At 57.4% G+C, this 15538-nt stretch overlaps 1 protein-coding gene across 4 annotated transcripts in view; it reads right to left on the bottom strand.

Moving 5' to 3' along the window:
- NRG2 (neuregulin 2) overlaps positions 1-11805 on the bottom strand; it is a 157144-nt gene extending 145339 nt beyond the window's left edge. For 2 of the 4 annotated variants that reach the window (XM_027888608.1, XM_027888609.1), the window contains exon 1: positions 11367-11805. In XM_027888608.1, the coding sequence (XP_027744409.1) occupies positions 11367-11790 (424 nt within the window). In that variant the 5' untranslated portion in view covers positions 11791-11805. The remainder of the gene's footprint in view (positions 1-11366) is intronic. The other 2 variants (XM_027888606.1, XM_027888607.1) reach the window with 1 other exon arrangement.
- Between the last annotated feature and the right edge of the window lie 3733 nt (positions 11806-15538).

Here is a 15538-nt window from a genome sequence, read left to right as displayed (position 1 = left end):
AGGGCAGGGACTAAGTGACCTCTCTGAGAGGTGCTGAGCCCCACCAGACCACACACAGCACCATCTCCCCAGCATCCAGAGCAGAGGGCAGCATGAGCCCTCTCCGTTCAGCTGCAGAGCTGTCTGACACCATGACTTGAGGAGCCACCTCCAGCCCCAGGAGCTCCTGCTGCCACCAACAACCTTGCATCCCATGCAGTCAGACAACATCCAACACGGGCAACAGGCAGCTGTGGTCCTGCAGCCTCCCAGAGCTGTTGGTATCAGCCAAAAACCAGGCTGATGTGCAGGAAAACCACAGCCAGGAAGGTTTAAAAAGGTCACAGCTTCCTAATGCACTTTCCAGTGGGCCCATCTGCCCTGCTGAAGACAGAACCCTCTCCAGGTATTTATGACTTGGGAGTTACCAGCTGCTCTCCTGGACACTTTAACATCCAAATATGAGGTTTGCTTGTCCCACTGGCTGTCAGCCAGTGTCACAGTTCAACTCAGGAAGGTATCTATGCTCCCTGCTCAAAGAAACATCCAGAGCCTCCTTCCTGCAAGGGCCATGGTTCAGTTCCCAGTTACCTGCCTGGTCACAGTGATGGCACATGCACTCTTGGCAAGTTCAGCCGTTTTCTCTGCAGGAGAATCTCACTGCAGGCAGGATTCCCTCCCTTTCCGTGCGCCTGCACTGTCCCAGTGTGACAGCTCTGGGCTCCCTGCTCTTGCCCTGATGACACAGAGCAGAAGGTGATCCAGCCTGCAGTGCTCAGGAAGGAAGGAGAGGCCTGGAGCCGTCTGCAACCTGAGGCAGGAGGGCTCCTGGATTCGCTGGCTCAGCACAGGCAGACAGTGCAGTTGTCTGTCCTCTCCCTGGGAAGAGCCTGCAGAAGTAAACATGCCCACAAACCCCTGCCTGGATGGGCTTGGATCACCTCACAGTGACCCATGCTGGCACGTGGCATCCCAGAGGACTTGGGGAACGGGTCCTGATTGCAGCTCTAAGGATCATTTCAAGCCACAGGACACAACCCCGACCTCTCAGCTCTGCGCAGCAGCTACAGAACTTCGCAAGCACCAGCAGAGCAGCCGGTCCTCCTGCCTCACCCCAGCATCCTTCATGACAGCGAGCACCACAGAGCTGCTCAGCCCTCTGATAGCTTGGGAAATCCTCTCTCCACACCATCATGCAGCATCAAGTGCCCTCGGGGATCCTTGCTTGCCGCCAGCACTCCCAGCTAGTGCCGAGCACCAGGAAAACAGCCTGGATGCCAGAAGCCTGCATGTCACCAGCAGTGGACTGACAGAAAACATCTCCTCACACGTCACAGCTCCCCCACACAGATGGAGAGTGCTGCTGTGGATCAGAGGCAGGTTTGGGGAACGCAGATTCCCACCCTTGTGGATCTAACACTGCTGGGAGCTGAGCCTGGCGGGGAAACACTCGGAGCGAGATGGCTACTGAGAGACAACTCTCTGCTGGCTGATACCAGGCAGGTCCCTTGCAGATCCTTTCCAGGAACAAGCCAGGTGCCCTCCACCCCTAAACACCCCTTCAGATCCCCTCCAGCTGCACAGAGCCCTGCAGGGTCTGCCTTCCTTATAGCCACCCCCAGGGAGGGCCAGCTGGCAGAGGGACAGCCCTCCACCCAGGGGCATGGACGGTTCTGAGGGCCATCAGCGACAGGCACTGGAGGGAGGGCAGGGTTTCATTTCCATTTCTGGAGATTTCTGGTGCTGATACACTGATGGGAACCCAGCACACGACCAGTTTCCTGAGCAGAGCGTGCAAAGCAGCGAGAGCAGCATCCCTCCTGCTTGCCAGGTGGGGAATCACAGCGTGGGGATGCTAAGAAGCTTCCCTGTGATCAGTGGCACAGATGGGACCTGAACCAAGTGTCCAAGCACAGCCCCTGTGCCTGCATCAGTTCCCTCCAGAGCACAAAGCCACACAAACACCCCTGACTGCAGAGTGTGCCCAGCACACCTGCACCAACGTGAGCCTGATCTCCATCACCCAGAGAAGAAGCTTTGGGGAATATCCAGCCCCTTTCCAGTATATGGACACTGTGTGTGGGGGCTCACTCTGCAGTCAGGGGTGTTTGTGTGACTTTGTGCTCTGGAGGGAACTGATGCCCCTTCTAGGTTTTCCCCTCCTTGCCTGTGACCCCATTTGGGCATCGTCTGGCCTGGGGGTCCTGCAGCCTTTGCCAGAGCTCACTGTTGCTGTTGTGCCTGAACGTCCAAGAAGGAACAACAGCCATCCTACAGACCAACATCCACCCAGCCTCTTGTGTTCCCAGTGCCAGGAGGTCCAGCTTGAATCACCAGCCTAGGCACAAAGTGCCAGAGAAGAGCAATCCCGGTGTATCCCAGACCTCCACCCCGGCTACAGCCCCATTTCCTGGCACCAAGGCATCTTTCTGGGAGTGTTCAAGGTCAGGGCAGCATTGGGTGGTGGAACACTTGTTTGATGTCTGCCCCATCAACAGGGCTGAGTGTGTGGATGCTGGAATGGGCACTGCCTCCTCCTGCATGGAGAGTGCCAAGCCAAGTCGGGAGCTGCAGGAAGGACCTGGCAAGGAAACTCCTTCAGCTCCTTCCTGCTGCCTCAGCTCTGTGGATTTGGGGATGTATCTGTGGGACTCAGGCTCTCCAGCCCTGTAAGAAAGGGTCTCCAGGTCTCCTCAAAGCTGGCAGATGGCAACCCATCATGCCAGATTCCCCCAGGACAAGAATCTCTGCTTCATTCCAGCCTGGGCAGGCAGCAGTGTCCCATGGACACATGAGAAGAGGCTCCAATGTTCTCTAGATCCCACCAGCCTCAGAAGGCAGCTCCCCATGGAACTCCAGGCTGAGCCAACCTGGCAGCCAGGTTCAGAAGACAGGGATATAGGGAGAAGGTGGTTGAGACCCTACATGGCAGTGGATCATCCCAAGGATGCTGATGACTTCAGCTGGACTCCCAGCAGCCCCTGTCAGCCTCACTGAGAGAGCCGTGGGGAGACTCAGCCACTCACATGTCCCTGCTCCTCTCCTCTGCACCAAGACACACAGAAGGCAGCTGAGGAAGAACAGAGGGGTGGAGGGGAAAGGAGGGAAAACCCAGAACAGCAGAACAAGACAAGGACCAGAGGCACCCTCTCCCGTCACTGCTGTTACTACCATCCCATGGACCCTTGTGGAAGATCCAACCACCAGGCAAAGCACCCTGGAAGCCCCCTCATGCTCCCTGTCATGCTCCCAAGGTTAATGAACATGTTGATACTAGTCCTCCACACACTCACACACCTCTGCATGATGGGAAAGGCCACACCACACTCTGGCAGAGGCCATGCCTGATGCTGACCTCCCCCTTGGCTTGTCCCTGAGCAGCAGAAGCAGCCGCAGGGAGCCAAGGTCCGGTGGGGACAGACTCCGGCCAGGGCAGCAGCCAGGGCTGGTGCATCGCTGCCAACTTTGAGGCAGCCCAGAAAGCAGACCTAATTCCAGTCTCCTCCCTCCTGCCAAGCCATCTGCCTGCCCTGAGACCACCGAGAGGATCCTGAGCAGAGTTTCATCATTACTGACCCATTATGGAAAGTGGACGAGCAGTGATGGATTATAATGAATGCAAATACCTGCCTTCCGACCCCAAATTGGCAGGACCTGACGAGCTCTCCCACTAAGTAGTACAGTGCGTCCTTCCACAGGCTCTGCAAAGCATTCCCATCCTCCTCAGCTTTTCCAAAAGCCATCAGGCACAGCACTGCCCATCTAGACCTGCCCTAGAAAACCATCACGTCCAAAATCTGCTCTCCACCAGCCCCGGGGCCCTGCTCCCACCTACAGATCCCACAGGCTCATTTCCATCACGTGAACCCTTTGGGAAGGCTTTCCCAGAGTCCTCACCTTCATTAAGAGGGCAAAGGACAGTCCCCTCACACAGGACAGGGAGAGAGGGGGGTCAGCAGGGTGGGAGCTGGGCACTCTGTCACTAGAGTGGCATGTCCCTGCTCATCATGCACATATGTCCTACACCAGAGAGATGCTGTGTCCAGAGACAGCAGCAGCCAGCTCTGCTCCAGGAGGCCACCAACGATGAGGTATTCCTGCAAAACCAGGGCACATGCTCCAGCCTGCAGGGATGAACTCAGTTGCCCTCCACGGGCCAGCAAACAGTAAGTGGCAGGAATACAGGAAAGGATGGCACTGCCCTGCTGCAGGCAATGGGTAAGGGGCAGGTGTGGGGACCAGAGAGAACTGCTGTGACCACAAACTCCATCCAAGACAACTTAGAGGACTGCCCAAGCCAGGGAGAGATGCTGTGAGCAGAAGAACCTGGTCCCTGAGCTACAACACCAGACAACAGAATGGACCCAAGTCCCTGGTCTCAGACCCTCTGAGCAGGCTCTCCTGCCTGCCTGCAAGGTGGTCACCCATGCCAGGGTCATTCCTGATGGGTGTCTGTCCAAGCTACTGCCAAAACTCTCTGCTGGCAGCTCTCACACAGCTCTAGACCAGGTCACCAGGGACAAGGTGATGGCAGATACCTCTGGTTTGCACTTCCCACAGCCTTTTCAGGACCACTGTCTTCTTCTGACCTCTTTTCTATACACATCATCCCATCAGCCCACCCTGCTCCACTCTCAAATGCCATACCAGCTGGGGTCATGTTCATCCCATGCCCCCACCATGAGGCCCAGCCCAGTTCCAACCCTCGATTCATACCAGGGAGCACTTCTGGAAGGTCACCCTTGGCCATGGTTTGGACTGCAGAGGTGACTTAAGGGAGCAATTGCTTGAGGGAACACCCCAAGAGAGGAAAAGCAAGAAGACCAGAGAGGATTTCCCCACACAGGCAATCCTCCAGCAATGCCAAGCACAGACACAAACCCTGGAAGAGCAGTGCCCTGGGTTTCCAAGGCAGCACCTCCAGTCCTCCTCCAACCCACTGCACCTCTTCTTTTCTCACTTAATTTTTCTTGCCTAATACAAACTCTCCCCTCCCCAAACAGCTTCAGTGCTGTTTGCTGTGACTTCCATATAAACTTCTCCCCAAATCCTCCAGCACAGAGGTGATCCTCCCCCTACCTGACCACATCTGATCTTTCTCTGCCTGGAGTTCTACATCTTATTTTCATTCAAGCTGCAAATCACCTGCTCCCCTCTAGCACCCCATGTTCTGGGTAACCTCGTATTTTCCATCCTTCAGACCAGTCAGTATCTTATCCAGGATGGAGCTGGACCACGGGAATTCAATGACAGCAGTTTTACTGGCCCTTCAGCCCAGGCTTTGCAGCACAGCCCAGCCCTGAGCTGCAGCAGCCAAGCTCTGGGAGCACGGTCATTCAGCAGAGAAAGAGCAGCACAGTGATTCATCCTCCCTCTGATCTTTAGCCTCCCCGTGCAGACTCAGTACTCTGCCCCCAAAATTTTTGGGCCGTTGGCAGACATCTCCACCTCCCCCCCTGACCAGAGAAGGTAAGTGCTGAGAGGTGCTGGCACCCTTCAGGAGTTCTCCTGCTCCACACCCAATTCAGTAGGCGAGCAGACGCCTAGCTGCCAAAGTTGCCAAGGAGATGAGCTTCCTCCAGAGCCTCCCCTCGCCGCACGCGTCCGCCGAGCCCCCGCCGAGGACAGGCGTCCTTCGCCATCTGCACCGGACAGAGCGACTCACAGCATAGAGAACACCCCACCGGGGAGCGGGGCAGAGCCTTCTCCTTCAAACAGCACCGCTTGGGCACGACAGAGAGGAGCAGCAGCCACGGAGGGGGTGTGCTCATATCCTGGAAGCCTCCACTGAGCAGCAGGGAGGGCAGAGAGAGAAGGTTGTACTGATATCTCTGCTACCCCCAGCCCAGTTCACACCAGCCCGTCTCTGCGAGCACCGAGCACGCCGTGAAGGGAGCACGGGGCAGGCACGGGGAGCACTGACAGGAGCTGCCAGACAGCGCCGGCACCTCCCGGCTCAGGGGAGGCACTTCATCACCTCCCAACACTTTGTTCGCTCCTCTGCAGCCAGAGTTCCTCAGACGACCGGAGCGGCCCAGGGGCTCTCAGCCTCGCAAACCTGCTGCCCACCACGGATCGGTCTCCCCGAGCTCCTCCCGGCCGGGAGCGCTGCTCAGCTCCACCCTTCCCCCCGTGTCCACAAGGACACCTGCACAGCTCACCTGGGGAAGTCCAAAGTCTATGCCAGGGCAACACGGCCCTCCTCTGTGCTCAGCGGTGTCATGCAGTGACTCAGGAGGGGAATGGAGATGAGGCAACTTCAGCACCAGCATCGAGTGCCCTAAACCTGGCAAAGGAGCAGCTGTTCCTCGCAGGAGCCACTTCACATGCGCCCTGGAACTGGCTACCCCTCCAGTCTGCCAGGAGAGGCACCCTCAGCCCAGCAGCACAATACCAGAACTGACCCCGTGAGGCACTCGGCAGCAGATTTTGGGGTGTGCCAAGTGCTTGAAGGCTCAAGGCCCTGGTGACCACGGTGTGTTTTGCCTTCCACAGCCCAAATGCAGCAGGGAGCTCAGATGCAGCAGAGCGTGGCTCCTTTTTGCCCAGTGATGGAGTTTATTGCCTCTGTGCTTCCAGGCATGCACCAGTTTCTGATCTGGGTCCAAACCCAAGTCAAGGTGTTGCCCATGATTTAGAAAGGGCATTCTGCCTCAGGGCAAGCTGGCAGAGCACAAAGAGCCACCAAGCAGCAGCTGGGACCAAGGTCTGGGCATGGAGCAACCCTAGATAGAGAATTCAGCATTGCTGGGATTACTCAGGAGCCATTTAAGTCTCCTCTTACTCACAGAGATCCTCGGGGAGATGCTTTATTTAGTCAAACGTTTCTGAAGGGGGGACTGAGAACCTGGCCAGGCTTTGCTCTGCACACAACATGTGCATGGGAGAGGACAACCTCCACTGTGTCAGGTACCACTGAAGCCACTTGGAGCTGCAGCACCAGCCGAGCAAAGTTCCAGCCGCCAGATCCTGGCTGACTCGTCTGGGAGATGAGGAGCTGACCTGGCCACAAGGACCCAGCCATCCCAGGTCCACTCCAGACCAAATCCTGCGTGAGAGGATTTGAGAGAGCTCCCAGAAATGTGCTGTCCTTGCGAGGGGTCAAAGCTCTCTGCAGCGCAGTGACCGCTCCCCATCTGCAGAAACCCAAGGCAAGAAGGAAGCAAGTTTTCACTCTTCTGCGAACCCAAGGAAGTGTGATTTTCTGAAGGTGGTGAGAAATAGTTTCAGACAGCTCTAATTAGCAAGGTGGCGCGTGAGAAGATCCAGCTTTGCTGCTCCCTGCTCCACAGCTGTCCTGGGATGGAGGGGGAGCACCGTCACCAGTGGCTGGAGCCCACCCACACCCCTCCCCTGTGCCTGCCTGGCCTGGAGTGAGCCCGATGATCTGCAGGATAGTAGAGAGGGATATTTTTGCATGAGCTGCTGGCCCAAAGTTGCCAGTGCTATTTCAGGTAGCAACACCTACGCTGTAATCCAGAGGGCTGTATTTTCCAGCGGGCACTTCAAAATCCGGGCTCCCTCCTCCCTTTGCAGGCCAGCTCTAACCAACCTGGCTCCAGGATCAGCAGATAAACAGCTCCCAGCATCATGGGGCCACTGAGGCCATTGCCACAGCCCCAGCACTTTCCTGATTCCCACTGGGACCAAGGCACCTTCGGACTGGGAAAAAAAAAAAACACCTCATCTCACCAGAAGTACCTGCTGCAACAACAGGTCCTCAGCCTGCAAATCCTCCCAGGGATCTGCCACCACCAGATTACCTGCCCAGGCTAAGCTAGCTAATCCTACAGGCGAGTCACAGACCTCATCCTGGAGCTCGGCAGCGTTTTCGGTGAGGTGCTTCAGGAGACGCACAAGCTCTAATTAAAGCTACTTTGCAACTCCCTGCATATGGAGGCAGGAAAACGTTTGTTCCTCTGTGAAAGCAGAACTCAGAGCCCAGACAGGTTAAATCCTCTCTCTCCCGTGTACAAAATATCTGCACATATACCTTTTGCACAGAAAGCGTGAACTCATCCAGATTAGGAGGCAGGTGCTGACACAAACTACCCTTAAAGACCAGGAGGGTCAGGGCCTCTATCCCTTTCTGAATTCAGATCAGGAGTGGTCCCAGCGGGGATAATGCCTCCAGCTCCCACACCAGTGAGAGCCAGCACTGTGTCTTGCACCTATTTCCTCCTCCTTGATCTGTGCGTGTAGGTACAAAGCAGATATGAGACCATCCAAAATTAAGGAGCTAAAAGATATAAAGAAAAGAGACAGGAGGAGAAGCAATAACAGGAATCGTTATGTAACAATATGAAAAAAAACCACAGTAATACTCCCAGTGCAGAAGAGGTTTTAAGACGGGCAAGTGGGTGGTGAGACCCGCAGGATGGTGGGTCCAGGGAAAAGCTGCTCCCTGTGTGCCAGGGGGATGCAAACCCATGGCTGGGTAGAGCTGCAGAGGCTGCTCAGAGGTTTGCAGGTGGGGACGTTCCAGGCTCCAGAGCCTGCCCAGCAGTGGGATGGCCAAAGCAAGAACCACCCTCCCTGGATCTCTGCTCAGGGGGCACACACAAAACAGCCCAGGCCAGACCCCCACGCACACCAGCTGAACAGACCAGCACTCCTGTCCTGCCTCCCGCACCCCATGCCACCCTTCCCTCACCTCCAGCCCTCCTGGCTCTGCTCAGAGAGGGTCTGGGCCCCTTGCAGAGCCTCAGCACCCACTTTGTGTCCGCCAAGTGAGCCGTGGAAGCAGCAGAGACTATTCCTTGGAGAGAGACACAGATTGTCCAGTGACAGGTCTAATCCTACATCGCATCCCGGACCTCGGCAAGCAGCAAGAGCAGGAGACACACGGCATCTTAGCCAGTGAGAAGGGGATGAATCACTGGAAAACAGACCCAGGCACAGAGCCAGAGCAGGGAGAAGATGGTCCTGCGGGGCCTCCATCTTTGGGAGCGGGAGGATTGGAGTGATCAGAGCCACAGGGTCCCCCCCTCCCACTCAGAAGTGACCCCAGCATCTGTCCCCCAGCTCTGTAACATCCCTCACTCAGCTGCAGCCCAGCTGTCCCTTGGAACACATGCTGTGCCTGGACATCCACCCCCTGCCAGCTCTGGAGTTGTCACAGCCCCCATCTGCAGCAAGAACGGGAAATACCGCTGCACCCCTCCAGATCTGCCCTCCCAGCACAAACCACAGAGCAGGAAGGCAGACCACGGCCTTGTTTCCCACTTCACACACCTTTCCAGCAGTTTAAGTGCTACAAATCAGAAGATCCTGCCAGGAATGTCACCTTCAGAAGTAACCTCCCAGCTGAACCCAGAGCATGAAGTGCTCGGGGAACCACCAGTTCGGCAAGATGAGGTTCCTATTTCCTCTCCATCACGGAACCAAACCACAGCTATGCCAGCTCCCAACCACCAGCTTTTATTTTTCCTTTGGAATCTGCCGTCAAGCTCTGCTGAGGCAACGCTCCCACCAACCTGCAGCATCCCTCAGCCAGGGAGCCGAGTCAGCCCATCAGAGCCACACAGAAACAAAAGCATCAGCTCCAAGAAGGTGTCACGGCAGAATGACAACCCTTAACTTGTTGTTACATCAGCCCACACATTAACGCTTTGGGCCTGAGCCAGGATGCCACGGAGAAGCCTCCGTTCCCCTTAAAGTCAAACCCTGCTGCTCAGAGATGAGCGAGTTTGGAATCCTTTTGGATTTAAAGAGAGAAAAAAAGAGCCACGTACCTTTTGATGTGCTTTCCCCTGACGATGAGACCACAGCCCTGATAAGTTCCCCCATTTACCTTCCTCTTAACTCTGCCACAGCTCTTTCACTAAATCCTCTCCTTCCACAATGGCCCACATACAGTTGCACATGAAATTAGTGCCTCCCAAATTAGTTTTCTCGCATGCAGTCCTAGCCCATTTTCCTCAACAACATATTATGGTTCCACCTTTCTCCCAGGAAACGAAAGCTTCTAAATTTATCTCTTGGATAACTAAAAAAAGAGACAGGTCTGGCTTTGACAACCCAGGGTCATCAGCCCTGAATGGCAGAGCACTTGCCCCAGAAACATCCAGTTAGTAATACAAAAACAACCACCACGAAGCAGTACACGTATGGTCATTACAGAGCTAAGTATAACTTGACAAAGTAGGTGCTTTTAATGAGGCAAAAGGCCAATTAGCCTGATGAGGATGTGTCCTGCTGCCATTGAGTGGGGAGCCTGGATTCCCCGGAGACGCACCTTGTATATCCTCGTAACACACCAAATGTGAGGGATTCAACCCACTGCTGAGGGCATGGCGCGGCACTCGGAGCTCTCCGGGTTAACACCGGCCTTCCCCGGATTTTGTGACACAGTATCCAGCATTCAGGCTGGATGGAGGGCCAGGCATGCATTTTTGTCAGCTCAGATCCGAACCCTGAGAAAATGCAGGCATTGTGCTCGCCCGGTCCCCGCCGCCCAGCCCATCGCAGGTGTTCACCTGCCAGAGGACAGCAAGGAAAATCCAGGCACAAAAGCAGGGACGCTCCAGCGGGCGCTTCCCGTTGAAGTCATTTCATAACCGCGTTTCCAGAGGTGCTGGAGGAACAGCACGAGCCACCGCGCGAGAGCCGCGACCGGAGACACCGAAATGCGCGGAACGAACAAAAAAAAAAAACCAACTTCCCCCCTCGAGGCCGTTATTTGGGAAGAGGCAAAACTTCCCGGCTCTTAGGGCACACCCGGAGCGCTGCCCCTGCCCCAGCCTCGCATCCCGGGCCCGGCCCCCTCCGCAGCAGGGACGGGGGTCGCGTTCAGAGTCAGGGGAGCCCCGCAGGCCGGAGGCTCTCGTGGCAGGGTATGCCACGGCCGAGGCCCCCGAGGAGGAGAGGAGAGGAGAGGAGAGCGGCACCGGGGCGCTGGGACCGCGCCGAGACACCGGGGGCTCCCACGCGGCACCGCCGGGCGGCCGCGGGCTGCGGGCGCTCCCCGCACCGGGCTCGGGGCTGCGCTGCTGGCGCGGGGCCGGGCCGGGGCTGCGGGACCTTGAGCCGAGCGAGCGGGGAGACCCGGGGCAGGGGGATGGGGGGACAGCGCGGCTGCGGCGGCCGGGCCCGGCGGAGCGCATCACATCGCATCGCATGGTATCGTATCTCATCGCATCGTATCGCATCGTATCGCATCTCCCCCCGGTGCAGGCGCGGCTTCCGGGGCCCACCGGGAGAGAGGTGTGGGGGGGGTCGATCGCCAGCCCAGCTCCCCCCTCCAGCTCCGGGCGGGTACGGACCTGTCGCCCCGTGTCCGCCCGGGACGCGGGGCCAGCGCTCCCCGCCGCCGCTCCGCCACCGCCCCCCGCCGCCGCTCCGCCATCGCCCCCCGCCGCCCCCCGCCGCCGCGGCGCGGCCCGTACCGCAGTCAGTGCAGAGGATCCGCGCCACGTCCCGCTTGAGGTTCTTGCTGCTGGTGTCGAGCGGCGCGAAGGCGGTGCGGTAGACGAGCGGCTCCTCGGTGGGCTCGAGGAAGAAGATGTAGCGGTGGTTGCGCTTCACTTTGAAGCAGGGCGCCTTGGAGCCCACGCTGATGAGCTGCTCCCGCTTCAGCCCCCCGCTGTTGAGGGGCCACAGGTCGAGCACCTTGACCAGGACCCCCCCGGCGGGCCCGGCGCCGCGGCTGTCATTGCCGCCGGCGGGGGGGCCCACGGACTGCACCCTGCCCTCCAGCACCACCGCCGCCGTGTACGCCTGGTCCTGCACCGACTTGAGGCTGGGCGAGTAGCAGGCGAGGGAGACGCCGAAGAGCAGCATGGAGAAGCCGGGCGCCGGGTCGCGCCTCATGCCGCCGGCTGCCGCTCGCTGCCCGCCGGCCCTGCGGCGGCGGCCGGGCTGCGGGGCCGGGCTGCGGGGCTGCGGCGCGGCGGGCGCGGCGGGGCGGAGCGGAGCGGCGCGACGCGGGGCGGCACGGGGCGGCACGGCACGGCACGGCACGGCACGGCACCGGCACGGAGCTGCACGGCGGGGCACGCCACCGGCACGGCGCGGCGCGGCACCGGCACCGGCACTGGCACGGCGAGGCGCGGCGCGGCGCGGCGCGGGGAGGAGGCGGGATGGTCCCCCAGCAGCCCCTGCCCCGGGGATGCTGACCCCCCGCACCCACTGGAAAGGTGATTCCCTGCCCGGGGACTCCCCGTCCCCGGGGATGCCCGCTGCGGCGGGGGATCCCCGCATCCCTGGGGGTCCCCGGGGATGGAGGCAGACCGCGTTGCCTCCCGCTAGCCATGGAGACAGCCCCTCAAGGGGCCTCCAGGCGTTCGCAGAACATACACATCCCCCCCCCCCCTTTCCCCTGCAGAGGCCACTGAAGATGCGCTCATTTAGGGGCGGCTGCAGGTGACACGGGGGTTCCGCGATGCGCAGGGACGAGGAGCCGGGGATTCCTCTTTGCCCGATGGTTTTATGGAGCTGGGAGATTTGTGCTTGAGATTCCCTGCACACCTGAAGGAAAGGCATTAACATAGAGACAAACGGTGCACAGCACTGGCCGGGGAGACAAAGCCGCCTTTCATGCCCTGCTCTTGCTGCCTCTTGTTAATAAACAAGTGCTTTTCCCTGCAGTGGCTTCCAGGAGGAGTCGCTTTAAGCTCCAAAAGGTGCTTGTTTGGGTTTATTTTCAAAGCTGATCCTGAAGCATCTGCACTCCCGAAGTCTCACTGCCCAGGCTGCCCGGAAGGGATCCGAGATGCTCAATTAGCAGCAGAGGATTTCGTGGTTGTTGTTGCACTAGATTCTGCATTGAAGGGGAGCGGCCATAGTCCCATCCCACGGAGGTGACCTGGCGGGAGGGCTGGGCTCAGCCCGCTCCGAGGCGATGGCTTTGGGCACAGACTGCAATGGAGACACAGCCCTGGCCCAAAGGCCTTTCCAGCCCCAGGGGAACCCCTCAGCACGCCCCAAGAGGTGACATAAGATGGGTCTTTGAGTCCATCAGAGGAGCACAGATGTCAGGATCAGGATTTGCTCTCCATTTAACATAGCACAGCCAGAATCATCAGGAAAAACGGGAAGGGAGCCGAGCCTCTGTGCCCAGCCCAGCACGGGCGCGGGGCACAGCCTCTCTTCGTGTTTCCTTGGCTCAGGGGGGAGCCAGCGGTGGGACAACGAGGGCACAGCCCCAGCACACACCCCCGGGGCTCTGCAGCCGTGGGCGGCCGTGGCTCCGCGCTGCCAGCCGGGACCACTGCTCTTCCCCCTCCCCGGGAATGCCGGCGGCTCTCCGAGCAGCGCTGCCTGTGCAGGGCCGTGGTGCAGCGGGAGCCCCGCAGTGGGATCGCGCCGGGGCTCAGGGAGCGTTTATTTCTTACGCACATTTTCTCTTGCTAACTGTGATTCTCCGTGGCTTTGTGTTTACAGATGTTTCTGAAAGCTTTCTCTCTTTCCCCTGATTGGTGACCGTGCAAAACTGCAGAGGAATGCAGGTGGAGGCAGAAGGGACCAGAAGTGTTTCCCACGGCAGAGGGAAGAACAGTATTTTGGATTCAGGAAGCTGCTTAGAGGAGCAGGGAAACCACCCGACTTCTCTCTGGTTTTTACACAAATCTCTGTGGAAATTCCCCTTTCCCCAGCATTTTGCTCAGACAGCAAAAGAGGTTCAGTCTGAGAAGGCAGGAGATACCTGATAGCACAACTTCATCTGGAGCTCTCTGCTCTGCCCTGCCCCTCACCAGAAAGAACAGTTTTATGTCCAGGCTGCTGAGCTGCTAATCCTTATCTTCTTTTGCAGGTTGAATTCCCAGTGGGACACAGTGGTTCCACCACTGAGAGAAATTCAGTGCAAGATACCCCTGAGGCCTCTGAGGCAACTTTGAAAAGTGAAGCATTTTGGAGTCCAGAACACTTATATTCAAAAAAGGGCATTGGTCATATCTCCTTTTAGCAGTATTTTTCCTGCTGTTCAGCCTAACTCTTGTGAAGTAAACTGATCTTCATCACCATTTGGGAAATGGTTTAGGAGTAAATCCCTTCCCCTCTTCCATGCTGCTTTTCCCATATAAATGTAAAATCATTTTTTTTTTTGTAGGTCCTTGGGCATTTTGACATATGAAATGAATAAGGCAAAGCTCTGGGTGCAGTCACCAGACCAACCTGAACACTGGATTTGAGAGAAAGGAACCTAAATAACATACTTTAAAAATAACTCACTTCAGTTACCTTGCAAAGACTCGACCCTCATTCACAGACTAACAAGATAACTCAGGAGGTTTATGGTCTGCTTTAATTTATCCAAAGCCCACCTCTCCTCTGCCTCCCTGCTGTGAAAATCCATATTTGCCATCCTGAACAGGGAGATGGAGAATCTGAACTCAGCCCAGATTCCACCCTGCCTGGAGGACTCCAAGCATTCAGCAGCACTATCAGAGATTTACACCCCTCAGGTAAATGCTGTGGGGGCTGGTTTTTCATTTACCTCCTTTAATTTTCCCCCTGCAATTTCCCAGGGATGCCTACAAAACAAAGCACCTCTCAGGGCTCTGTTTCCCTCTGCCAAGGGAGCTCCTGGCACCGAGCCCTTCCTGGTGATTGATGCCACACAGGGCAGTGTCCCAGTGCCCCTCCCCTCCTCAGGAAACACTGCAGCTCTTCTGCAAGGAGAGATGTTGACCCCCAAACAGCACAGGCAGGAGAGCTGCACTTCATCATCCTCCACATGTTGCAGACCCTCAGCCTCCTCTGTGTTGGTTGAAGTTGTGCTCCTGCAGGTCCTGCGTGGGGCTTTTGGTATAACGTGGAACACAGCACAGAATCACAGAATATCCTGAGCTGGAAGGGACACACAAGGATAACTGAGTCCAACTCCTGGCCCTCCTGGCAGGACATCCCAACAATCCCCGCTCCGTGCCTGAAAGTGTTGTCCAAAAGCTCTGACAGGTTTGGGGTCATGCCCACGGCCCTGGGGAGCCTCTTCTAGTGGCCAACCACCCTGTGGGGGAAGAACCTTTCCCTAATATCCAACCTAGCCCTCTCTGACAGAGCCTCATTCCATCCCCTGGTGCTATCCAGCATGGGGCTGTGCTGGGGAAAGCCTCAGGACCATGTGTGCATTCCAAGTGTGTCCCTCCACCTCCTCCAGCCCTCTCCACCACCAGATCTATTCTGGTTCCCTGCAGTGATCCTGAAACTCTGTTGGTGGGAAGGTGCAGGCTCAGCAGACAACCCCCCTCACACCCCAGCCAAGGCAACATAGTTTTCCTTCCCCCTGGGACATTTCTTCCCTGTGACAGTCAGATGTTCTACAAAAGCCCAAACATCAACAAATCCACTGCAGCCATTTTTTTTTCCCCACCTCAGTGGGGGAAAAAATCCTCTGCAAGGATTCAGCTTGTTCATCTTTGGGCTGTCCAGCAGCAGGGGGTGTGTAGTCCATGGAGAACATCAGTACCTGCCATGCAGGGTGGGAGCCAGCCCTTCTCCAGGACACACCAGACTCCTGGCACCAGGGGGGGACACCCCCACAGCCACAGGTGAAATGAGAAAAGCAGATGATAAATTATGAACACAGAAATTATATGGAAATATTAAAGCCCAGCAC

Source organism: Empidonax traillii, unplaced genomic scaffold (genome assembly GCF_003031625.1).
Source record: "Empidonax traillii isolate 1590-97213 ecotype Southwest subspecies unplaced genomic scaffold, ASM303162v1 scaffold242:size1152717, whole genome shotgun sequence".
NCBI classification, from domain to species: domain Eukaryota; kingdom Metazoa; phylum Chordata; class Aves; order Passeriformes; family Tyrannidae; genus Empidonax; species Empidonax traillii.
The sequence above is the reverse complement of the archived record's forward strand: the minus strand, read 5'-3'. Positions and strand labels throughout refer to the sequence as shown.